The following is a 24,023-nucleotide window of genomic DNA, read 5'->3' on the forward strand; positions in this document are numbered from 1 at the left end:
CTGGAGGGAGGACAGGTTGATACTCGGCAGACGATGAGTAAAGTAGAGGTCAGCCACCACCGGTATCTTGAGGCACACCTCTTATGGAGCCGATGACGATGCCGGAGTACTTACCAGGTCCGTAACGAGATGGTAGTCCACAAGATTCTTGCCGTACTGTTGCAGCCTATGAACATCATATCGCGAGAGGAACTGCAGCACCTGAGCAGAACCCCATAGTATAGTCTCCCATCATCCAGGCACCTGTGGTTACATTAGACTTGTCCACGGAAGGCAACACTAGGTCCTCTTCCTTCTGGGGCAACTCCGTGGCCGACACCACCGATAAGGCAAGCTCAGTCTGCATGTGGCGGAAGGGGGAGCTCGATAGGAGACGGACAAACCTGATGATTTGACAGGAACAGTTCAATGCGGCCATTCGAAGAGCGTAGACGGAGCTGTTGAGCGTAACAATGTTGGAATATATGTTCGCTTTCCTGATTAATCATAGGAGTTTAGATACTAGTTAGGCTGGAAATGTACAAAAACCAACAACAATTCCCCAAAATTTCCTCCCAAAATTCTCATATTGTCACCAACATGTGTGGTTGACCATGTCCAAGTTTCACCACACTACATGGAAATGAAGATAGATCTTACCTCCCATTGAAGTCCACCGAGAGCTTCCTCAACCAGCCGTCTCCACCCTCACTACAGTTGCGTACCATAATAGCCGAGCACTCCCCTGTGATCTCGTTAGCTGTCTGTCGGACCTATCACAAAGCAATGGCCCTTCTACTGTAGAGGACACTACCTACATATAACGGGACCAGTCCAGACTTGTGCCAGAAGTTGAACAGCTGTAGTGTGAGACCAAAGCTAGTCCCAAGATAGTCAACACCACCAGGGAAGAGACTCTCAACATCTGAGCAAGGACTATACCCTATAGTATGAGGGACCGAACGTACCAGAGAGTTTGCTCAGCAGGGGAGCCACACTCTTCTTAGGAGCAATACGTTCCGTATGAAGAGCCGATCGGCCGTCAGCCGTGTTCGGCTCACCCTTGCCGGCAACAGGCTGCTCGTCCTCCTCGGCCTCGTCCTCATCAGATGAGGATTCTAACAACAGACGAATGTCGTTGATAAGGATTCCCCATAGTACCTTCGTCGTCATCGTCTCCAGCACCAGCCATCTTACCCTCCAAGAAGGCCTCCAACTGCTTCAATGCCTCAGTAGCATACCCCTTCCTCTGCAGCGAGGGGTGACACGCTATACGCACCACTCGTACCTGTCCCATAACATGTGAACCCCTAGATAGTAGCCTCCCTACTACTCCCTACCCCAGCTAGAGAGCCGAAGCTCGAGTCAGGATACTGTTGTCCCAGCGTCCATGGTATCATATCACCGCTAGGTCTCATCTCGCCCCTCCTAAGGGCCTGGGACTGAGCCGAACGTGACAGCTTACCCTCTGCGCAGACCTAAAGCGCAAGGCCCAAGAGTAAATCCATAGCCGACATCTCTTGGACAAGTTGGCCAGGCCGCGACATCAGTTGACAACCCACCCTACTTGAATGCTGACCAGCACTTCCGGGAGGCGACCCTGGCTCTTCGATAACGGTGGTAAGAGCGCAAAAACCTGTACAAAGCACAATGGTTCCAATAGCACAGCTCATGGCTTACATGGTGCTTAGGGGCATCACTCATAAGAAGGAGATCATTGGGGGAGTTCTTATAGTGAGAGCTCACGAACAGAGACTGCATGTTCCTCAAGAAGACCTCGGAGGCCTTATGGTACGAGAAGAGCGTATCCCGATTGACCAGGTACCTGCAGGCCAGGCAGTTGCCCACAGAAGGATAGCGCGGCCTTGCTCCTACAACTCGCATTGCTCGGGCATCGGGAGGCCGTCCAGGTTCCGAAGGGTTGGGGGCGACGTTGCATCCAGGCACAGTAGACGACCAAGCCAGGCTTCCAAACCATCACCACTAGCGTATCGTATCTAAGCATAACCCCTCATTGAGAGGAGCGATAGATCACAAGCCCATTACCGGTGTATTCAGAGTGAGCTCAGTGAGATGCTTCCCATTGGGATCGTCCCGTGAGGAGCCCTTCTGTTGCTTCTTCAACTCCGCTATAAGCTTCAACGACAAAGCACGGCCCGTTCCTAATTGAGATCTGTGCCGTACACGGCCATCTTATTGGTAGTACCCTCGTAGCCCTGCACCGTACTAGACATCAGAGTGATGTGCTGACCTGTGCTCAAGAGCTTCTTTACCACTGGTAGAGGTATTGCTGCGGCCTCGTCAATGACCAACAGCTCCGCTTGGGAGATATACCTACAACATTCAACGGCCTCCATCAGTAAGGCATCCATGAACCATAATAGGCTCATCGAGCTGGCCTATCACCCATTCCACCACTAGAAATGATCAATCCCTGGAAACTCCTCTACATGCTACATGACCCAGTAACATATACCCAGTGGTACACTTGGCCAAGAATCCCTCTTACTTGCTATCAGCCGGGCTAACGTACTGAATGGTCTGCCTGTGAGTCTTATACACATTGATGCGGACCAGAGGAGTGTTCACTCCACGATGACCGCCTCCACCACTCTCCAACCTGGCCTTACTATCACTACCATAGTCCTCCGAACCAGACTGCTGCTGTTGGACCTACGACCAGACCAGTACTCCTCTAGCCCGGCTCCCACTACAACATAGTCCTACCAGGCTGTAGTCCTGATGCTCAGCGTAGCCGAGGGACTCGAAGGTCTTCAATACGAACTCGAACAGAGTGGTGAGGTTTTCCGGTGAGGGTGCCGTTACGAATACGTTGGAGTACCTACGATAGGGGGTTCACGAGGAGACCACATTAATCATCCTACCCCTGAGTGATGGCCAAGGCAATGGCCATACCAAGACTGGCACTCTTACCACGCCCACGGGCGGCCGTCAAGGAGACCACTTGGCCCATATGCTGGGACGTGACAACCTCACCGAAGGACATGACCTAAACCGATGAGCAGGTGTCAACTATACATAGTATTAATGTATTGGTACTACCGCCTTGGCTTGGTCGTAGGTCTTGGCCAGTTTGACCACCTTGGATAGGGTAGCTTCCGGGTCCAACTCCCCCACCAGAGCATCCCTCTCGGCTTCATCACTAGCCACCACCTTCTCGGCCTCGTCCACCTTATCAGAGGATGACTGAAGGGATACAGCATCATCCTAACTGAGGGAAGGGCCGGCCTCTTACCGTCTCCGAGATGGAGCCGAGGGTCGCCTGGCTGACAGGCAGCACATTGAGCTCATCGTCGACTACCAAACAGTTGCGGCAGTCCGCCAGGCCTACTCATGAGAAATGACCATCACTGTGAGCATACCTCTTGTAGTACTCAGAATGAACCTCTCGTTGAACCGAGGCTCCACAGTGTCGTGGTCCTCCCCACGGAACTTGGAATGGGCGTCCATAACCGTAGTGTACCTGGCCGAAGCGTGGTACTAATGTTTTCCCCCAGCACCAGCCCTACAATTGTTTCAGACTGGACATAGTATTCAACATGATCATCACTATACCACCTCCAGAGACAGTCTCCATAGTACCTATCATGGAGCATGACGAAGACCGCCATACGGGAGACTTACGGCAGAGGAGGTTGGGCGTGAGGGCCTCGAAGTCCGAGAGGACGCACATGTCGTATGTCTTCCCTAGGATGGACTCCGAGTCGCGGTAGTAGCAGAACCTTATGTCAGTGCCTGGTCAGGGCAGAGATGAAGAGATCTCCCCGATAGAAGCATTACTAGATAGGAACAGCTCGAAGGGATCGTCAGTGGCAGTATCGTATTTGCCCTGCTTTATGGCCTTCTTGATGTTCCTACCACGCTTCCTCCGATTCGACGAGAACCCCAAATCCTTCTTGTAACACCAGAGTACCTTGACCACTTCCAAACATGAGGGTCATGTCCTGGCGACCCAGTGACCTTACCGAGGGCTTCTTGGTAGTGACCTTGGACAGCAGATAGTGAAGATTGGTCACCTGGTCCTTCCCATTGTCGCCGACCACGACAAAGAGCGACCCTGTCAAAATAGTCCCTGCATCGCCTCAGTAGACCCTTTATTACGTTGGTTACGCAGTACGTTCTGCTCCACCATAATACGGACGCGAGAGTCTACCTTCTTTCTCATGGTAGTAATAAGGCAAACAAAGGACGGCTAAGGGGCAAAGTCGTGCATAGTAGTTCAGGGAACGTTTCTACTATTTCACCCCTTGGCATATGTCGGACAATCGTCTTCCCACAGGGCAATCGATGGACTCGTTCAAAAAGAAGGCGGAGCGAAGCGTTTCGGGAAGACCAATTTTATCGAGTTGAGATGGTAGTGAGAGGAGCAGTTGCGTTGGACTGTACCCCAGGAGATTGATGAGTAATAAATGGCGAACGTAGGTGTACCACTAGCGATTCGAGAGGCGACCAAATCCGAGTAGTACTGGGAGACCGTTGGAAAGGGGCACGCCGGCTCAGTTACAAATTGGCTCGGCTCACTGTGGTCTACACAGCGACCATCAGAGAGCATCTCACCAGTACCATCAATAACCTAAAACTAGGTCTAAGGGCCATTGACAATGGTAAGGCCATCCACAACCAGTCGTCATCACTAGAGGCCCTCAGGGGTCGACCCAGTGTGGCCCATGCCTGCTAGACAGGAACGAAGAGCGTGGCGAGTGACCTACAATAAGAGTAGGGGCGCTCTCCTAGTCTACCTAGGGCCGGTTATAGTGCTCGACAGGTCCACATCATCACGGTAAATTCGCTGTGAAGCACTATGTCTTCCACGACTGGCGTTACAAGTTCACCTTCTACAACGTGGCCGACCCAAGGTACCCATGGTAGTGGTAGTGGTCAAGTCCTGCCTTAGGCCTGTGATCAGCACTGTCCTCGGCTCCCTCTCTGGCGATGCTGCGGTGACCTGCGACTTCGCCTGGTACTTCCCTGGCACTCAAGTACGACAGAGCATGGCTTCCCAGTGGGTAAGGATTGGTCTTAGGAATACCTCGTCGAGACGCGGAAGACTGAGGAGGCGCAGGAGGACACCAAAGAGCTGCTCTTCCAAGGTGACCCCAACATGTCTCTCCGAGGGGTCATGTTGGGCTGTAGGGTATGAGCATTACCTCAAGGCCAACTACGTCGATATGGAGCATAGAAAGACCTGTAAGGCCGACGGTAGATGGTCGAGCCTTCGGAGGGATACTGGGAGTGCCGTGCGGGGTCTGTAGTGCACAGCAGCAACATGTTTTTGTGGTTTCCGTCGATCCAACACTGGTGATGCGTTACTGAGTCGATCTTCTTGTGCTGTTCTCACAGTAGTAGAACTTGCCAATGGAGAACATTTTCGTAGAGAGACGCCCTCGTAGACGCTACTCCATGTCCCAGTCGAACCCAGAGGGTCCTTCGATCGTCTATCACCGCGACGAGGTAGAGCCTTCACCCCTCAGATACAGGCGCCACAGTGACTATTACGGAAGAGGCAGGGCCCTTTCTCCGCATGGCTGCCCACCATGGCCGCATGCCTGCCCAAGAGATCGTCTATGAGTACCCCTTAGGGCTCAGTCAGCGCCGATAAAGTGACTATAGGTATGACCCTCCACCACGAGATGAGACTCGTCCCCGGCCTAGTCAGGGGCCTCCTGAGGAGTAAGTTGATGATAGTACCAAGCTAGGCAGTGCTCAGTGTAGGATCGAGACCCCCTCTCTTGTGCGACCTAGTCGTTGTGATCCATCCCTGGGAGAGGGGTATGTCCTCTCCATGGCCACACGAATTCAGGACGGTGGGCCTCCCCAGGGCCGTCTGGGAAGAGTCCCTCGCTGGTCAGATGCATCAGCGATCGATCAGCGCATCGAGGCTCTTCGTGCTGAGATCGAGAAGCTTTCTCGTTCACCACCAACGGACCACAGAGTGAGGGTAACCACACGTACTCGAGACGGGGAAGACCTCAAATTGAAGGTAGTGTTTGCTGCCAACCAAGGGGGAGAGTCTTGGCCAGGAAGTAGAGGAGGACCTCTCCGTATTGGCCAAGCAATGGGAGCTCCAGAGAGGAGGTGGGTCGACCGAGGCTGCCTTGAGTAGGATCATGCCTCTACTGTGACTATGAACGATACCCCTACCACGGGAGGTACCTCTAAGGACCAAGATGGACCATCGACAATACCGCTGCCGTCGGTGGACATGCTTCTCGAGGCAGCAGCTAAGGAGGTGGTATAGCATGTCCTTCTGATACCATACTAAAGTACAGGTTGAAGAGATTGAGGTCTTCCTTGGCCTTCGACCACGAGAGGACCACCGGTCCGGCCAGGATCAGATCATCGGCCCGGCCGTTGCTGAGCACATAGAGCGATTATACAAGTCGGCTTTGAAGCTCCTACGACAGACCTTATGCCTCGATAAGCACTTCTCTGCCATCGAAAGTCGATGGGGGACCGATCGGGACTGCGTAGAGGGTTCGTAGTTCCTTCTTGGGCTGGAAACGTCCCGGTCAGGCCTTCCCTGAAATCCTACATGCCAGTGAGGTCTTCAGTGAAGTTATCGAGCGGAATCGCACTGAGAGCGCCGAAACCTCTGGTCATACAGAAGAGGTAGGCTCGAGCGGCACTGCCTAGTAGCGTAGGCCTCTTGCCAGATACTGCGCCTCTACGAGAAGTACGAGGGTCTTGCCCCTGTCCTTGATGGTCTGATGGGCACGTGTGAGAGCCTCGAGGCCCGAAGTGTAGGCTGGGCCAGCTCGTCATGAGGGTCACATTTTTCTCTCTTCAGGAGTATATAATCAGTGCCCGTCGTTTCATGACAGAGTTGCAAGCTATGGAGACGCGGATCGGCCACTTACAGCGACTGCTAGATACTGTACGATGAATTATACCGACATGCTCTCTTTCTTGCTTTTGGAATAAGAGTTGTGTGTAGTCGTATTAGTCACCTGCCAGTCCTTGTTGTTGTAAGAGCGAAGGGATATTCAACTCGTACTAAATGACATTAGCATATCATACGATAGTAACATACTTCCACGAGGCCGATGTTGGCATGCGTATTGTGTCCTCAGATGCATTCAGCTTATAGGTTACAACGCAATACGACTTGAGTTGACCAGTAGTAGTGTATACTAAGAATTCAAAAGCTGAATTTGCCTAGGAAAAGCACACTGGTGAAGACCCTCCATATATTCAGTTTCTGGTATACTAGTCGCCAGTCCAGTATAACGAGCATCGGGTTCAGCAACCTGAGGGAAGATCAACCAAAATCTGCCTCGCTGGGAAAACACAGTAAAGGCCATACCCCATTTGGACGAGGCATGTCGTTATGAAAATAGTAGAGGAGATACCACGAGTGACCATGAGCAGATCGCGGTACCAGCCCTCGGGGGTATTATCCATGTTGTGCTGTAAAAACTCGCTATTATGCCGTATTCACACCTAGCTGATCGACCACGTCCTGATTATAAACGTTCAATGACCTAATGCAGAATACTGCCCTGCGGAAGGTGGTGCTCAACTACAGTCCGGTCAACTTGCGTCCCTTCACGCACAGTGAACTGACATCACAACTAGAGAACGCAACACCGACCATCTTGGCGAAAGCAGAAACGAAAAAATTAAATTTACTCTTCATCTGATGACGATAATGCATTGGCGACGACCACACACTAAGACGTACACCACCAATTCCCGAGCCTCATCACGGACGGCCCATCACCTGCTCCCATCAGCCTTGTCCTCAAGACGAACCCCGAGGTCTACTCATCACGGAGCTTATCACACATCTACAACAGCGTTTTGTTCTTTTCCGTTTGGGCGGCCGATCGCAGCTGCTCGCGGGAGGAAGCAAAGCCCGTGAGGACGTTAGAAAGAGTCTTCGACTCCTCCTCTTGAGCTCCACTCGAGAGACCAAGCGTTGTCCACAAATTGTCAGCATTTTTTGAACTTGAGAAAAGGTCACGCGGCACACAATTACTCATCGCGATGTCACATATTCCCCATTGAGCTCGCCTGCCATTGAAGTCGTCGACTCACATGCTATGGATGACGTGCCATCTTGGAAAATTTCAGCAGCATGGCTCTCCTTCGCAACCATGCAGACTCCCCTACCTTAGTAGGGGATTACACACACAACCTGGACTGAGTTGGCATGCCAACGCTATTGCTGGGCTCCCACCGGAGGCGAAGGAGCTCTCAGCTTCTCGCAGTGGGGTACAGCAGCAGAGAAGATGGTGCTCATGTCGAAGCTGGGATGAGGGCAATCAGCGTCTGGTGTCAACGATAATCGTTGAACGATTGTCACTCATCTACACCACTTTTATCATCGTAGCTGATGGCATCAGCCTGATGCAGCAGGATGCTTCAAGGCAGTCTTCGAAGCTGTGAGTAACAACACAACACACTTAAGCTGACACTGTCAGCCTGACAGCCCATGTCAGGTTCACGGCAAAAGTGTCCCGGATATGCTTGACGAAAACTACCGCCTCGTCAATTCAACTCAACACGGCGGCATTTCCACGCCAAAGAATGTCTGAATTCACTGCCGTGTGCATCTCAGGGATAACATCAACAAGAAGATGAACGCCCATATCAAGGCTGAAAATGCAGCCGAGAAGCCCTGGGCCGACAAACAAAAGAAGAGCTTCAGAACGGCAGTAGCTACGATTCAGAGCATGCCAACAGTACGACATTTCGGGATCGTATGCAAGCTCATGACCACTGCCTGGGCTTCACAATGTGAAGCCATTCAGAAGCACATTCCATGGTGTGAAGTGCACATCATGGAGAGCTTTCTGCACGTTCCTGTCCACGACAAGCCCACAGTCAGCTTCAACCTTATCAAGACTGTGATGGCTATTGGAGTACTTACCACACCAAGGACCAATCCTGACGTATACAGCCGGAAGCACGGAGCATTACCGTCGCACAAGCTCGCCCTTCAGAGCCTCGAGAATAATCTTATCGTCAATATCAGTGATGTTCATCTGATATAGAAACCGGTACCTACCAAAGCGAACCTGTTCCACTCAAGCGTCTATTGCTGCTGGTATTACTGGAAATAGTCTTCCGGGATCCTCCAAATGATATCAAAGGTTAGATAGGCTCGAGCATGCTCCATATGGGCCGAGTCGTATACAGAAGGGCCGCAATTATACATGCGAACCTCTCTCTCATTTGATCGGTACGAAAGGAATCTCGACAACGACCAATACCACGCCATCAGATATTGTATACGTTAACTTTGTGTCAGTGAGGGAGTTGTGGACCTTCAAGCCCATGTCGTCCAAGGTGTCCTAGACTTGTGCCACTCAGGAAAACTGTTTGCAGAGGACAGAAAGAACAGCTACAAAGAGTAGCAGTAGTAACAGCTGAATCGACAAGTGTTTCGAAGACCCTCTTATACCGCATCCGATAAGAGTATTTCTTACAGTCAACTCATGGGAGTATTTAGTATCGTTTCGGAACGATGAACCGCCGTAACTACGTAGATGATGGGAAATGTCGTATCGTGCATTAGCAAGACTTACGCGTGGCCGTACACTGACACAGCCAAAATGGTATCCTGTCCAAAGTGAATATATATTTTGGATAATTACGATTTTTTTACGATTCGCGTTTCGCAAACTTGCATATTTCGCAGATGCTACTGAACTTGATACCGATTCCATGAGGAGGGGCATGTGATGATGATCATGTGCAATCCTCGTTGGTGAGAATTCAATTCACCAATATTTAGAAGTAGCCCAATCAGCCGATCAGTTATCTGAAACCCTCCAGCCCTACTAGGAACGCAAAAACGAGTATATAACTCGATTTCCAACTCTACTGTATCTTCAACCAACTTAGGAAGTGTGAAGTAGTAGGAGTTTTTGGAGTATGAAATACGATAATATGGAAGGCTGTGACTACAATATAGCAGTCAGAGATGAACAGCAGCTGAATCAGTGATGTTCATAGGCCAGTTCGTAGCGAAAGGACCAACCACACAACTTCTACTTTCGACACCCATTTATCCACAAAAATACGACTCACATTCTTCGATAGTATAACCTCGGGCCACGGAAAACGGTCTAGCACCACATAGTGAAGATGGTGGTCAACAGAAGTAAGAAGTGAAGTATAATCCTTTCAATAAAAATGAAGTCTATTAACCAACAACAACCACCACCAAACTGTATTCGCCAGAACAACTATAATAATGATGACTCTGATCTCAACATCCACGCAGAATTAATACCCAAAGGGCTGGGCATCGTATGGAAAATAACAGTTATAGCATGGTTCTTCCCAACATGCTATAAATATACCAATATAAACATGATAGTTTGTATATAGGCTTTCTAACATAGACATTGACACCACATATTATACGGGGTGCGCCGGAATAACTTGGAACCTTCACCGAGCTCACGTGCACATCGCTAAGCTCTGATCGAGGGACTGAGCAACACGAACATCAGCGACGAACATGTTAGCGGCATCCGCAAGGGAATGGATGTCACACTGAGACACTAGGTCGTTAGACATACGGAGGACCTTGACCAAAGTAGCAGCAAGCTTATTGGCTTTAGCAGACATAGGCTCAGCCGCGAGCAACCCTTCAAGAAGGGCAGCAACGACTTCCTCAGTCATCATCAGCTCCACGGTAACATCGTTAGGCTTCTCGCAGTTACTGAGCAATCTACAAGCCGCAATAGCCACACATGTAGATTCATCGAGGAGTAGCTGACTCATCACACCAGTCCTTCTGAGTACAGCCTGGAGACCAACGTCACCGCAACCACATAGGACGGACAGAGCCTCGCATTTAATCGACTCATTGTAGTCTTCAACCATGTCGACTTCGAAGCCCAGTTCTTCCACAGTAGGGGGTGGAAGATGAACATCTGTCATGTCGAGTGACGGAATCTTATCTAATAACTCTGCCTGAGTAGACGGAGTCGCGTCTCCCATCAAATGTGCTCTGCATCTTGCGTATACATCAAGGAAGACATCACGACTTCCACTGTCACAGCGAAATGAGAACCTCATCTGACTATCAGAAAGGTAAAACATCCGCACACAGACGGAAGCCTTCTGACCCCAAGTATCATACACATTCAGTGCGAGCTTGAACTTATCCTGCTTGACGGTGATGTCGCAGTCCTCGAAAGCATCCTCCACGAATTCAACTGCCGAATTAGCAGTGAGCTGATGGTCTTGAGTGGAAACGTCAACACTGGTAATAGGGAAAATGTACATGGAATCCGTAGGGCACCTAGGAGGGAATCCCTCGAAACGCCCACAACGGCAAATCTTAGGCGAGGACTTGCCACCGAGGCGCGGCAATGAGCTCATGTCCAGAGCGGAAAGATCCAGAGCCACGCCTCTGGTGACATCTTCAGAATTCTCGAAAGAGATGTCCTCATCCTTCTCTACAACATTCTGCAACGGGTTGATATCCATTGAGTAAGAACACTGACAGAAAACAAACTCAGAGAGCTTTCTATATACACCATGCCACGCCGAACAAAGCACCGACACAACAGAGGGATGTCAACACACACTAAGCCAGGCCCCGAAGGAAAGCATCGCGCCCTCCCAAGCAAATGCACAAGTCGTAAACGAGAAATGGAGAAACCAACGAGGAAACAAAAACAAATTTACATCATAAAATTCAAACGAGTGAAGGCAACCATAAAATCGCCACACAAAACACAACACAGACGAACTCTCCCGGAGGAAGATAATGAAGTTGCTATGATGGTGACGTTGTAATGTATATCAGCCAAGTATGCAGTGCAGTAACCGACAGTAGCCGGTGAGGAACTAGTACTCTTAAAGACAGCGCCAGCAATGCTACGAGTAAAGTGTATTAAGACGTTTATCGAACACGTATGTCCGTTGCCCTCTTCGGAATGAGAGCCTCTATATCTTCATCATCGCTACTGCTACTACTTGCCCACTCATCATCATCCTCCTCAGTAGCCTACAGATTACACGTCATACCACTCACCGAGGAATTCACCATCCTACATCCCTCGTAGCCTCTCCCTCCTCGACAGCGCTGAGCCACTCACGAAGAGCTTGAGTTTGGAAAACAATCTTCGTGCGATCAGCAGTGTCGGCCTCAGATCCCGAGTACCTATAGCGAGATGTCGCTCAAGGTGAGGAACAGCACAGCATTTACTCATCGCTCCAAAAGGCTATAAGCTCTGCAGTAACCGCATCAATATCATACAGCGAATACCACACGGCCTCAACGAGAGTACAGTCCTTTGCCAACCTAGGACACTTGACCGACTCCACAGCCTTCTGAGAGGACGTCAGCAGCTGGAAACAGTATCTGGCAAGCAACTCTCCTATAGCAAAAAATAGATCTAACATGGCCCTGCTACCCCCGCGTCTGACGATTGGAGTCGATGAGAGCATTGATTACAGGAGCATGGCGATGAAAAAGAGCAAGGCACTCGTCCAGTGAAGCCAACGTTGATGCCCTAAAGAAACGTGTATGAAGACACCACCCATCTCGACTGACATTTACTTCATAACCAAGGCCGCTACTATCTTATCCAGGAGATAGGAGCTCTGCATTTCCGCTATGCCGAGATTCTTAGGCATTTTCGTCGCGATATGCTCAGTCTTCTTCGTGACATCATCCACATGCTTCTGGTACGCTACTAGGAACTTGTCAATTTTAGCAGCATCAAATGCAGGCACCTAAAGACAGTGTTGAAATATACAGCGCGTTCGCGTTCGATAGGCAAGTCATGAAAAGTGACAGAACTCGGGACTCAATGAGCGAATGACAATGAAAATTGTACTTCGGGAGCTCCAAGCCCGGGGAAATCGATTGGTATACCTGTAATGATAGATCTCTCGGCCGTTTCGTATCTATAATGCGTGGAAGATTCTCGCGCACTTTTCAACGTTCGCGTTTGATAATGATGTATGTTCGCTTTCTTCAGCTGAGCTTAGGCGTTTCCTCGTTGATTACTGAAGTTTACATACGAATTCGGTAAAAATGTACAAGAATCAATGAAAACCTCCTAAAATTTCCTCGGAATTTTCGTATTGTCACCAACATATGTGGTTCACCATGTGCATATTCCCCACACAGCCTAGAGGCATCACGCCTTATACATAGCATTATCAATAGTGACCCTCTGCCTCACCGTTGGCTTCTCCTCTTCCTCTTCATCGGCCCACTCATCTCCACGAGCATCCATAGTCTCAAGCTCTCTCGTTACACTCTCAACCATCTCCTTATCCTCCTGCCGGTTGCCATGCTGCTGTTCCTCTCTATCAACTCCTCTCCTCCACGCCGCACTGCTCCTGGTTGGCTCCTCCCTTCTGAGGGGCTCATCACGCCTCAAGGCCTCAGCTCTCCACGAGCCGGTCTCACGACGGGAGACATCATCTCGTCTGAAGCTGTCACCCCTTCTTAAAGGCTCCTCACGACGAGCCCGATCATCTCGGAGAGCATCAGCCCGAGCTGAAGCAGACGCCCTTATTCCACCTCGTTCGAACCGCTCTGCATTACACGGAGGCACCCATGCCCGACTCCGAGGCTCCTCAGTGGCGCTTGTTCCAGAGGCACGGTTGCGGTTAGCAAATTGGGCCCTACGAGAAACGTATAATGACAACAGTAATAATCAAATGTTGGGCATACTTCCAGTCTGAGGCGGGCGCTGTACCAGGACGTCTCGAGGGCATCGGAGCGTCGGAAGAACGCGGCTCCTCTGCAATGCCCGGCCTAAATACGTACCGTACGACTTGTAAGTGAACAAGGTCGACTCCTACCTCCTCCACGGCAGAGTTGTCGAAGTGTGAGCAGTAGCTCTCCAGTTATCGTCATCTGGGGGATGGAGTCAAGTTGGTTACACTACTCTTAACCCCGGACTTACTATCCGCGCGATCCGAGTCTTCTCGCGATAACGATCGAGGTTCACCTCTAGAGGCAAAGCCACGGGAGGTGGAGCGGCTGAAGGGGACCAAAAAGCTCAACACATATGGTGTAGGGGGAGAGCGCACCTCTCATCGTCCTGACCATCACGCTCAGTAGATCTATCGCCTTGACGACGAGCTCGGGCAGCCTCGGCACGCTCCCGCAATTGTTGTCGGAAGGGAGTCAAGCCACTAGCACGAGATGGAATAAGCATCCAGGTACTGCCTCCCTACCTCACCTATCGTCCGCCCTAGGGAGCCTACTACTACCACCAGCACGGTCCAGGGTAGGACGAGAGCCTGCCCGCCAGTCATTGTCCTGAAAAATGATCGTTGCTCAACAATGGCTCTCATGCGGTTTCACCCGCACCTCATCAGCAGGATCCACCCGACGGTCACCAAATCCCACCCGACGGTCACCAAATCCCTCCCGACTGCCCGAAGGACGCAACCTAGCAGATCCACGCCAGTTGTCATCTAGATCGCCACGGCCCGCATCCGGATCGCCGCGCTCTCTAGAACCTAAACCATACCAGACGGAGTACTCCAAAGAATTTCAACTATGCCGCCTCACCACTGCGTCCATCGTCACCACCTCGACGCCAAGTCCCTTCCGAATCCCCTCTGCCGGGCTCATCGTCACGACGACGGTGAACTGAAAGAATTAGTTCCCCCTCAGCGATGGAAGCAATTCCAATGCATACCAGACTGACGTTCGAGTCCAATACTCCTGGTTGGCAACAACTCCTCCTTGGGCTCCCCTTGGAAATCATAAAGCGACATCTTGGTCGCTCTAGGTTTTTGCGGCATGACTTATCTGATCACAGCCAGCCCATAGAAGTCTGTTACCAACGATCATACTCCTTCCAAGGCCATTCAGCCTCAACAGCATTACCTCAGTGCAGCTGTAGGCTTATTACGGCGAGTGTAACGGCTAGACGGTGCAACGGCTACTGGGGAGGTGACGGGAGCGGCGTAGTGTCGGAAACACCACAAAATGATGAACCACTGAGAATCACTCCTTGCATCCTTGCACCTTCATCGTGATCCAACAGACACACAAGCGTACCGTCATACCGGAACCCGTGTAATCGCGCTCTCGACTGCAACACAACATTTGTCCCCCCACCAACCTCACCTTTCACGTTGTATAATTTCATGGCGAGCGAGAATGTATTCTTCAATTAGCTATGGCTTAAGATCGATTTGGAAATTTCAAATTGAAATCGACTGTCCAAGTGACATGTCCTTGGCGAGTCTTATACCGTTGTATCATAACTATGATGAGCACGATAAATCACCTTATCTACTTTGCCTGAAGGCCCTATGTAGATGCATTTAACCCTCTTACTGAGTTGCTGCTTCATATCTCGCTTGCTTCAAGCGAGACGAACTATACGGTTCGTGGTGCTAACCAAGCAGTGAGTAGAGTATCTACGGGAAATCCTTCCGGAAGTTCTCTGTAGTTCTGCTGATTCACTGCCTTGCTCCTCACGATGGTTTGTAGTCGTCGAATCGGTTTACTTGGCGTTCAAAGAGGCTTAGACTGCAAGGTCCAATTTGGTTTCTACTTGTGCAACTAGTGGAGTGGTAATGGGCTCCCCAAATTCACTGTCATAATGTGCCATCGAGATCTGTATCATTTGCCATCATCGAAGTTGATGGTGAATATAAACATCTCGGTAGAATCGTGATGCTCTAATCCTCGGTCATTCAGATTCTTTCGTGTCCGAGCTTCGCTTGCATCGTAGAACTCACTGTAGAGTTAGTGAGCGTCGTGATCCTGACATGTGGGTAGCAGCATTTTACCATGCGGCTCTGCACAACTGTTCTCGACGTAAACTGTATGGAGTGGATTAAAACCGTCTATCGCTGATGGGCGGTGTCGAACACTCCGACATCTCGTTGTCATCAGACATTGTCAATGTGAAATGTCACTGGCGTATGCTATCTGTCTCACCTGTTGATACATTGATGCTTTCTTGCGTGCTTTAAATTCGAGATGTCAAAAGTGTTGTGAGGCACTTCATAGCCTGATCATCACCTTTTCACGTTTTACGTTTTGCGGTGTTATTGACCGTCGTGATCCTAACATGTGGGTAGCAGCATTTCACTATGCAGCTCTGCACAACAGACTCGACGTAGAGCGCTCGGGGTGAGTTAAAACTGTCCATCGCTGATGGGTGGTGTCGGACACTCCTACATCCTGTAATTAGCCATTGTCAATATCGAATGTCACTTGTGTATGCAATCTTACATGGTTTAAATTCGAGGTGTCAGAAGAGCTATGTGACGCTTCATGGCTTGTAATCACCTTTTCGCGATCTAACGCTCTGTCCCTACAAATCCTTAGTGAGTCAGAGTAATGAGAGCAAAACCAATAAAATCCACGTGTAATGACGGATGGTCATCAATCGAGATCACTGACGTTTAAGATTGGTCCCCATATGTTACATTCGGGGTTACTCAATGAGTGACACTCATCTCAAGTGGTTATGCGCTGGCTTATTCTCGTGCAGTCCGCGAGCCATACGTCCCAACTTGTGATCATTGTGATCACCATCATACTCGGATGACGTGTCCGCGAGAACTCGCAACGTTGCCGGACGCAGCCGAGTCTTATATAACGAGTTTTGTGTTATTACGTTGTAATGCTAACACAGTTACTGGTGATCAGAGGTATAGTATGCAAGCAAACACCGGTTACTGAAACCAAACAATGATGAACGTGGATGAAATTATTTTTTTTCATCGTAATTATCCTCATCAGGAAAAACCATCGTATCGGTTGTTATCTGCCGTTTCATCGAGATCGCGCGCAAGCCAATACCAGTGAGTATCTGCGACAACATAACAACGGAAACGTGACCGGCACTCTTCAAAACTCACGCTGGCAGTGATCGCCAGAGGTCCTGTTGAATAGAGGCTCAACAGAATGTAGGTGAGACTTGTAACTGCTGATGATACGGCGTATAAGCTCTGCTTATTGTAGAAGATCCTCACTGGTCGGCCGGTAACAACATCGCGAACCGCGCCTGAGGTGATCAGTAGAGAGAGAACGGAAGCCTGGGGTACCTCCGAAAGTAGCGGTCATGACCCCCGCGATGACACAGTGTGGCACGATGGCGAGTCGGACTCCACCCAACGCTCTGATGGCATTCATGCTGCCAATAACAGAGAACGCAGCAACTCCAATGTGGTCCGTCCAGTCTAGGATGGTCGAGAACACCTCGCGACTAGACTCGGACCTGAGCCGCCGATACCTGATGAGACGACGTGATGGTATGGTCACAAGCGGCTGTCCCCTACTGGCTGTAGGTCAAAGCCGCTGCTACCAGCGACATCCATAAGTATTCGTGCTCGTCCAGCCAAAACGCTCGCTGGTGCCTCAGGATAACGTCTCTGATGGTCCCGCCGCCTGACTCGTATAATCGTTCGCTCCTTTACGGGTCAAAAAATCACCTATAGCGGTTATTGTGCCCACTGCAATACATCCGACGATGTCCATTCCAGCCACTCCTGCCACCAGAGCACCCGAGCTGGCGAATGAGACCGTGCCTGTAGCACACTTGACGATGCTGGTCGATCGAGTCGTCCTTGACTACCAGTATAGTCACAGAATCTCAACAGGCCCCCCACTGTCAAATTCGGGTAGCGAGGCATCGTGTGAGGACGGAGGGCAGCGGCTTTCCTCTGGGGGGCTCTTGTACAGAAGCGCCGGATGAAGAAATGTTCATGCATGCGTCTGATTACTACAAGGAGTGCACGCCAGTAAGTTCGAGCGGAGAGTCGTGATCAAAAACGATCATTGTAACTGCGCCGGAATCACTCGGGATAAAACGTCCGGTTTACGCGATAATTAACGCGCATAATCGTCCGGTCTTCATTTGAGTGACTCAAAACAGTAATTTACTAGTTGAATTTTGAACTCTACTGCGTCTATGGGATGCGTTTCATCCTCGACTATCCGTCATCCGCATCGGTCAGAGAATCATCCGGAACGGCGGCATAATACCACTGGAAAGGAAGGGACACGGGACAAGGTCCTCTCCCCTGCTAAGCAGAGTAAGGATTCGTCCCACAAATTCATGGAGTCGTCCCTTAGGTGAAACCCCGACTGATTCTCGAGTAGACGTTGAAAAGAGTAGGAGTAACTCCTCAGGGCAAGTAGGTTAGCTACTGGGACTGGCCTGTGATGATGCATGCTCGGCTTGTTTCGTGCAACAAGATACTATCCGAAATTCAACAGGAAGAATCTCGGGATCTTCGGATGGCCAAGATTGTCACCTCTGTGAAGATATCTGACGTATATGACTTTGACGGACGAGTAGTAGTAGAGGCGGCGGCGGATGAATTAGAATATGTCCTCGATTTGGCGCTGTCGCCTAAGCGGAACTGATCTCTCACAGATCTAGTTTTGTCGCGTAATTCACCCATCACTTTGTAGAACGAGGAGCGGCAGTTCGATAGGTTAGTTAGCATGTTACTGTCAACCTCCTGTCGACTTTTAAATTATTAAAATGTTACTACTACCACAGCGGGGTTAGTTTTGAGACTGATGAGGGGCATGCCATGTAGAATGCCCCTATGGGCTGCTTGCTGATCACCTGTTGAGATCGATCACTTGGTTTCGCTTTGGCAACTGCTCGTTGAATATCGAGTCGCTGTAGATACTGGGGACAGGAGTGTCGGGCTCAGTACGTAGCATTACTAATAGGAGGACGGGTCAGCAGTCTGCCTTGAAGAAGCTCCCAACTTGGAACCTCAGCAAGAAGAAATACGATCAACTGTAGTTTTCAATTCCATATCTCCCTGGCCAGTGAGATTGTCAGGTATAATGAAGTTGCAATTTTCCTCCGACTTGACCACCCAAACATCGTCCGTCTTCGCGAGGTCTACGAGGATCGGGAATCAGCGTCTCGATGGTCGAGAACGTTTTTGTACATGGTGATGGAGAAATGCTCAGGTGAGAGAAATTTGACACAGACTGCGGGAGAGAGTCCATCAGGTGGGGAGCTTTTCGATCGATTAAAAGACGTCCAAAGGTTCAGCGAGGCTGACGCTGCCGGGCTAGTGAAGCAGATGTTCAGCGCTGTGAACTACTGTCATGAGGTAGGCATCGGTCAGTGGTCGTACGTGATGCGCTGTATAGTGAACAAGAATGGGGAAGACTGTGCATAGTGCATGCCGGCCGTTGCTAGTATTGAAATTACCAGTGGGAGACTTTTTCGGTACAGTACGTGCGATGTATAGGCCAAGCCACGGTATAGCGCTATTATGGCGTTTTACAGATTAAAATGGTGGAGAGTACGCGGTTAGCTTCCTCCTTTCAGCATAATATTTGTCATCGCGATCTCAAGCTCGAGAATTGGATGTTCCTGGACAAGTCTCCCAACTCACCATTGAAGCTGATTGACTTTGGTTTCTCACAGAGGTTCACTTCGGGTGTACCTCTCACCAGAGTGTGTGGTACCTGTTTTTACGTTGCACCGGAAGTAAGCTTTACTACTGTATTTTTTGCGGAGGCATTTCCGAAATAATGAATCGGTCCGATAGCGAGACTACTGAGCAAGACGTTCTTTGGGAAGCTCAAACGGAATCTTATGCGACGCGTCATGACTGTATCAGTCTGTATTGAGCACATGCTTGTTCATGATGAGAGCTTGGCTCATTGGGATATGATTTATAGCACTTCCCATCGTGATCCGATCGCCCATGGAAATATATGAAGCCATGGGTACACGTCTTGGCTCAATGGGTTCGTCATTTTTACAGGTGTTGAAAGGCACTCATGATCAGAAGTGTGACATATGGAGTCTAGGAGTGATCACCTATATGCTCCTTAGTGGCATGCCACCCTTCACGGGAAGGTAGTCATGGGTTTCCAACGACAAGATAGACCACTGAATATGATCAGGGATGAGCAAGCTATCTTACGCAGTGTTCGTGCGGCGAAGTACAGCTTTTCCGCGTCAGTGTGGGACGATGTGAGTCAGGAAGCTAAAGAGTTCATCATGAGGCTCCTTACTAAGGTGGGAGGGGTGTTTGGTTAGGGAAGATGGCATTGGTATTGTTGATAGGACCCTGCGAGGAGGCCATCATGCAAGGAGGCCCTCCAGGACCCATGGCTGCGGAAAACCTGGAGAGGAGATCAGGAACCTTCCCTTGATACATCTGTGCTGACCAACCTGTATCATTTTGCCGCTGCTGGTGAGTTGGTGCTACTTGCGTGTGGTGGGATTCGATCCCACGACCTCGCGGTTGCTACAGGGTGGTACAAAGAACGGGCCCACCTCTCGTAATTTCGCAGCAAGTGACAGTTCGTGAACAGCAAAGACACCATATGGAAGCCTTCATCGAGCTCTCTTCAACGCTGTGTGAACGGTTCTGATATCCGTATTGTGTACTGAGATATCGTCAAACGTAAAATCAGCTACATAGGAAAAAGTCGTACCGGTTTCGACTTGCTACTAACTGGGGCTAACCAGCACCGTTAAGTAACTAACTAACTAGAACCGTTCATACAGCTCTGGAGAGAGCTCGATGATGGCTTTCAAATGGTGTCTTTGTTGCTCACGATCAGTCACTTGCCGCGAAAGACCCTTTACCCTGTGGATGTCTTTTTCTTCTCTAGGAGTTATGAAGCGAGCGGCGCTCGGGCTCATTGCCATGACCATGAGCACACCACAAGTTCGCCAGTTGGAGGAGCAATTCCGGTAGGAAAGAATCTTCCGCGTGCGCAAGATTCGCTGTGTACTTGCAATATTGTGTAGTGTGCTGGATAAGGACGGCAACGGTGTCATAACTCTGGAAGAGCTCACGACCGCGCTCACCGAGAAGCTCAATATGACGAGGTGAGCGAGATGGTCTCAAGAGGGATGAGATGTGTCAATCGTCAGGGAGGAAGCCCGGACAGTATTCTCCAAGTTGGACGTGACAGGCAATCACGAGATACATTATTCTGGTGACACTACGTGGTATTCCGCTACTTACTGCTTTGTTCTCCTCGAAATGATGCTCTTATCGCAGAGCTTCTCCTCGATGGGGAGCGTCTCGACTGTTTGATTGTTCAACGTTCGACTACATTATGTGGTCGAGATGTAGTCTACATAGTCACTTATGCTGCAGTCAGTTATATGCATAATCAGTTATAGCCGGATGCTCTATGATTGGTATATTTTGTATCAGAGTTTCTCGCGGCTTCCCTCGAACTGCACATAGCTGACAACGAGTCCCTTATCCTGGACGCTTTTAGGAAGATGGATAGAGACGGCTCTGGTGGGTGTCGTTCTGGCTTTTGCTTCTCCTCCTTCTGGACTCGCTATCATTGGGTATTTTCCCTCTGAGTGCACGGCCGCCTAATGGCACGCTCTTCTCGAGGGCATGTGTCCGGATTTGAGAATTCGCTCTTGCAGGGTCGATATCGCTGGAGAATCTCCGGACAATTCTCGGGGAAGACTATATGGGTACTCGAATAGAAGAGATTATCAAGGAGTGCGATATCAACGGCGATGGACAGATACAGTGGGACCTATCCGGGGGGTTTAATCGTTGATGATAGCTGGCATGCAGGTACGAGGAGTTCGTGGCACTCGTCACTGACGGTCGAGGATTTGACTCTGCGTCAGGTGAGGCGAAAGTCGGTATTTTTCGAGGTAAACTGTTGTGTCGTATTAGAGTCGTCCAGTCCTCGACAAAGGGGACATTCACTAGAGAAGGAGATGAAGACGTTGGAGCGTCTTGGCACAATCGTGGACTCCGAGACGGATGGGGAGGGTCCGTTGCAGTTGGAAAAGGGCTAATGAAAATTCCTATCCTTTTACCTTTGAAATTTCCCATAAGTTTCTGTTATCGCTTCGCTTCATCCGCAGATTTTCCTCATTCGTTGATCTGTGGTGGTCTGTTTGCTTGTGTACGTGTTTAATATTGAATCTGTGAATGCACTCGGTTGGTAAGTTGACATTTTCTGGGTGATTTAGTTTAGTGTTAGTCATCGCTTTAATCCCCGCTGGTCCTATCCCCATCCCACTGACTGAGTTCGTGACTTACTCAGCGTCTACTCTGGTCGTGTGTGGAATACCACGAGACTCGCCGCTAGCCTCAACGACGACGTCCGAGCTTCCGGTTTGGCCGCGTGGGATGTGTCGGGAGGTTCAATACTACACCCTCTCCCTACCGAGCTACAAAGCAATCCTTCTCGCTCCACTATCGCTACGATCCGAAGCATCGCTGAGAATAATCGCTGTCGATTGATTGCTGCGGAGTAGCCGTCGTTATGGCAGTGTTTATGTTCTTGTCGATTCTTTCGACACTCCAAAGGCTCATGATATCCTCCGTTCCCTCTGAGTTTGACCCAGAAGACAGTCCAGAATGCCATGGTGAAGAAGGTGAATCAGATGCGACTGGTTTTCAGGATGCTTTTCGTTTTTCTAGAGTCCAAAACCTCCCAAAGGGAAGTGACCTGGGACAACGTGGATTATGCCACACCTCACGATATACACGTCTTCATTGTCACCAATAGGGGACGGTGAGACGCTCTATGCGCTTTTAGCGCGCTAACAAGGCTGCAACCTCGGGGGGGCACTCGAAACCTAGACCATCGCATTTAGTGAGCCACTTGCTTTACGGTGCTATTTTCCAAGAATGAGAAACTAGCATCCTCTAGATCCTACGTATGTCGTGATGCACTGCATGAGAATCGCATATTGGACTCGGGGTCTCCATCTCGCAACCTCTTGGTGGTGCCTCGGGGATTTCGCTCCGACGTGAATCATGCTCAAGAGCAGATATGAAGGGCTGAAGGAAGTCGCATCGACGCCTGCGGAGGCGCGGCCAGTGAGATGCAACCGCGAGGAATTTACCGATCCAGTCGAGCGGGAGAACGCTGAATTTGCCACGCTTTATAGTGTCTGTAAGAGGCGGGAGAGTCTGATGGCATTATCTAATTCGTCCATCTTCGCTGCTGAGTATGCATCGAATAGAATAGTACCTTGGTACAGCTGATGACGTGCTTTGCAACACTAGAGTGTGTTCCGAACAAAAAACAAACAATACCAAAAAACAGATTTTCGTTTCATCTGCAAGGGACTTGATGTAAGGAGGCTTGCCACGGAGTGGTTGGTCGAATGAATCATCGTGCATATCGATTACGGCGAACTTCACCTGTGGCAGGTGCCTTCCGGCTAGGATGCTTCGAGGCAGCCTTGGAAGCTGCTTGCGTGGCTTGTGAGATCGACCCTACAGATCCTAAGCCGTTCGCTATGAGAATCTACCTCAGAGTTCACTTTATGAAGCAGTGAGTTGGGAGGGCTCTCGCGTGGTTTCTACTAGACGAACCGTACTATGGCGGGTTCCTCTCCGTCAGACCGTATTTGTCGGAGCTCAAGGCGGACACTGAGAGACTGAATCACTTGAGGAGTGATGGACAGCGCAAGGCTTTCGAGATCACTAAGTCTATCGTCTTGGACCCAGACTGGAAGGGATTCATGAGGGTGGGTGGTTGGGTCGTTATCAATGAGGACATGTGGCTGTCAGTCAGGTCCTGAATAAGCACTTCCCCAGGAGCTACAGGATGTCACCTGGAAAGGAGAGTGCGCGTTATCTAGATCAAGGCCGCCGAGGTAACGTTGCTCCTCCGTGATGACTGATGACACCTGTCCTGTGCGTTTAGGGTCGATACCGTACTATACTAACCGTAACGCCTACCGCTTGTCAATTGAGCGGAGGTACCGCATTCTATCACGAACGGGTGGACGAGCAGCACCTTATCAACTCACTGGCTTCCTATGGGGTAAGCATAAAGTCACACAAGCAGCTGGGCATGTAAGGACCAAGTGCTGGACACAGCTCAGAGATAGTTCTTAGTCTTGCGCCACTGAATGCCCCTACGATATTATCATGTCACCATCGGGCAACAGCCTCTTCGTCTCTGGCAGGGACGGCTGCATCCATATGTAAACACTGTCTACTGCGGGAGTAGTTGAACTTTGTTGGATCAGACTCGACTCGTCCAATCTCAGCTGCACACGTGGTGAATCCGACACGCATCTCAAATGTACGAGAGAAAATGTCTATCAGAGTCACGTGCGATGGAC

At 50.1% G+C, this 24,023-nt stretch overlaps 8 protein-coding genes across 8 annotated transcripts in view; 3 read left to right on the forward strand and 5 right to left on the reverse strand.

Annotated features, from left to right (window-relative positions):
• The window catches only part of Pmar_PMAR008956 (N-acetyltransferase, putative), a gene marked incomplete at its 3' end in the record, with an annotated part of 4,454 nt that extends 268 nt beyond the window's left edge, over nt 1-4,186 (reverse strand). The window contains exons 1-23 of the mRNA XM_002769411.1: nt 4,102-4,186; nt 3,966-4,057; nt 3,781-3,913; nt 3,625-3,735; nt 3,510-3,582; nt 3,375-3,463; nt 3,236-3,327; nt 3,043-3,186; nt 2,865-2,989; nt 2,707-2,821; nt 2,489-2,652; nt 2,186-2,313; nt 2,026-2,141; nt 1,855-1,976; nt 1,660-1,804; nt 1,547-1,615; nt 1,320-1,457; nt 1,177-1,267; nt 948-1,097; nt 798-904; nt 640-752; nt 254-383; nt 61-166 (exon numbers count right to left, since the gene is read on the reverse strand). Coding sequence (XP_002769457.1) covers nt 61-166; nt 254-383; nt 640-752; nt 798-904; nt 948-1,097; nt 1,177-1,267; nt 1,320-1,457; nt 1,547-1,615; nt 1,660-1,804; nt 1,855-1,976; nt 2,026-2,141; nt 2,186-2,313; nt 2,489-2,652; nt 2,707-2,821; nt 2,865-2,989; nt 3,043-3,186; nt 3,236-3,327; nt 3,375-3,463; nt 3,510-3,582; nt 3,625-3,735; nt 3,781-3,913; nt 3,966-4,057; nt 4,102-4,165 — 2,617 coding nt within the window. The 5' untranslated portion in view covers nt 4,166-4,186. The remainder of the gene's footprint in view (nt 1-60; nt 167-253; nt 384-639; nt 753-797; nt 905-947; nt 1,098-1,176; nt 1,268-1,319; nt 1,458-1,546; nt 1,616-1,659; nt 1,805-1,854; nt 1,977-2,025; nt 2,142-2,185; nt 2,314-2,488; nt 2,653-2,706; nt 2,822-2,864; nt 2,990-3,042; nt 3,187-3,235; nt 3,328-3,374; nt 3,464-3,509; nt 3,583-3,624; nt 3,736-3,780; nt 3,914-3,965; nt 4,058-4,101) is intronic.
• A 481-nt stretch (nt 4,187-4,667) lies between these two features.
• On the forward strand, nt 4,668-6,883 carry Pmar_PMAR008957 (hypothetical protein; the record flags this gene model as incomplete). Its single annotated transcript, XM_002769412.1, has 14 exons — nt 4,668-4,716; nt 4,766-4,856; nt 4,895-4,979; nt 5,024-5,090; nt 5,134-5,187; nt 5,472-5,568; nt 5,611-5,670; nt 5,713-5,804; nt 5,850-5,938; nt 6,104-6,229; nt 6,270-6,467; nt 6,514-6,609; nt 6,654-6,740; nt 6,788-6,883. The coding sequence occupies 14 exons, from the start codon at nt 4,668-4,670 to the stop codon at nt 6,881-6,883; spliced, it is 1,287 nt and encodes a 428-aa protein (XP_002769458.1).
• A 2,035-nt stretch (nt 6,884-8,918) lies between these two features.
• Pmar_PMAR008958 (hypothetical protein) lies at nt 8,919-9,121 on the reverse strand (the record flags this gene model as incomplete). The annotated part of the gene is made up of 2 exons (XM_002769413.1): nt 8,919-9,006; nt 9,057-9,121. 2 exons carry the CDS (start codon nt 9,119-9,121, stop codon nt 8,919-8,921), a joined length of 153 nt encoding a protein of 50 aa, XP_002769459.1.
• Nucleotides 9,122-10,410: 1,289 nt separating this feature from the next.
• Pmar_PMAR008959 (hypothetical protein) lies at nt 10,411-11,448 on the reverse strand (the record flags this gene model as incomplete). The annotated part of the gene is made up of 1 exon (XM_002769414.1): nt 10,411-11,448. The coding sequence occupies one exon, from the start codon at nt 11,446-11,448 to the stop codon at nt 10,411-10,413; it is 1,038 nt and encodes a 345-aa protein (XP_002769460.1).
• A 269-nt stretch (nt 11,449-11,717) lies between these two features.
• Nucleotides 11,718-14,739, reverse strand: Pmar_PMAR008960 (conserved hypothetical protein; the record flags this gene model as incomplete). The annotated part of the gene is made up of 13 exons (XM_002769415.1): nt 11,718-11,971; nt 12,019-12,127; nt 12,173-12,328; nt 12,381-12,479; nt 12,527-12,702; nt 13,158-13,477; nt 13,526-13,605; nt 13,655-13,738; nt 14,017-14,121; nt 14,169-14,248; nt 14,300-14,451; nt 14,504-14,584; nt 14,634-14,739. 13 exons carry the CDS (start codon nt 14,737-14,739, stop codon nt 11,867-11,869), a joined length of 1,653 nt encoding a protein of 550 aa, XP_002769461.1. The 3' UTR covers nt 11,718-11,866.
• Nucleotides 14,740-16,667: 1,928 nt separating this feature from the next.
• Pmar_PMAR008961 (conserved hypothetical protein) lies at nt 16,668-17,683 on the reverse strand (the record flags this gene model as incomplete). Its single annotated transcript, XM_002769416.1, has 6 exons — nt 17,535-17,683; nt 17,392-17,487; nt 17,239-17,347; nt 17,005-17,192; nt 16,819-16,964; nt 16,668-16,769 (listed from the first exon to the last, which is right to left on the reverse strand). The coding sequence occupies exons 1-6, from the start codon at nt 17,668-17,670 to the stop codon at nt 16,668-16,670; spliced, it is 777 nt and encodes a 258-aa protein (XP_002769462.1). The 5' UTR covers nt 17,671-17,683.
• Nucleotides 17,684-18,124: 441 nt separating this feature from the next.
• Nucleotides 18,125-21,731, forward strand: Pmar_PMAR008962 (calcium-dependent protein kinase 1, putative; the record flags this gene model as incomplete). The annotated part of the gene is made up of 15 exons (XM_002769417.1): nt 18,125-18,256; nt 18,600-18,718; nt 18,762-18,895; nt 18,938-19,041; nt 19,263-19,424; nt 19,705-19,799; nt 19,847-19,961; nt 20,010-20,139; nt 20,564-20,645; nt 20,703-20,783; nt 20,829-20,893; nt 21,118-21,216; nt 21,345-21,453; nt 21,502-21,557; nt 21,607-21,731. The coding sequence occupies 15 exons, from the start codon at nt 18,125-18,127 to the stop codon at nt 21,729-21,731; spliced, it is 1,608 nt and encodes a 535-aa protein (XP_002769463.1).
• Nucleotides 21,732-22,252: 521 nt separating this feature from the next.
• Nucleotides 22,253-23,886, forward strand: Pmar_PMAR008963 (hypothetical protein; the record flags this gene model as incomplete). Its single annotated transcript, XM_002769418.1, has 8 exons — nt 22,253-22,316; nt 22,363-22,456; nt 22,716-22,840; nt 23,101-23,224; nt 23,294-23,420; nt 23,468-23,549; nt 23,600-23,751; nt 23,794-23,886. The coding sequence occupies 8 exons, from the start codon at nt 22,253-22,255 to the stop codon at nt 23,884-23,886; spliced, it is 861 nt and encodes a 286-aa protein (XP_002769464.1).
• Between the last annotated feature and the right edge of the window lie 137 nt (nt 23,887-24,023).

This window comes from Perkinsus marinus, assembly GCF_000006405.1.
Source record: "Perkinsus marinus ATCC 50983 genomic scaffold scf_1104296965864, whole genome shotgun sequence".
In the NCBI taxonomy this organism is placed as follows: domain Eukaryota; phylum Perkinsozoa; order Perkinsida; family Perkinsidae; genus Perkinsus; species Perkinsus marinus.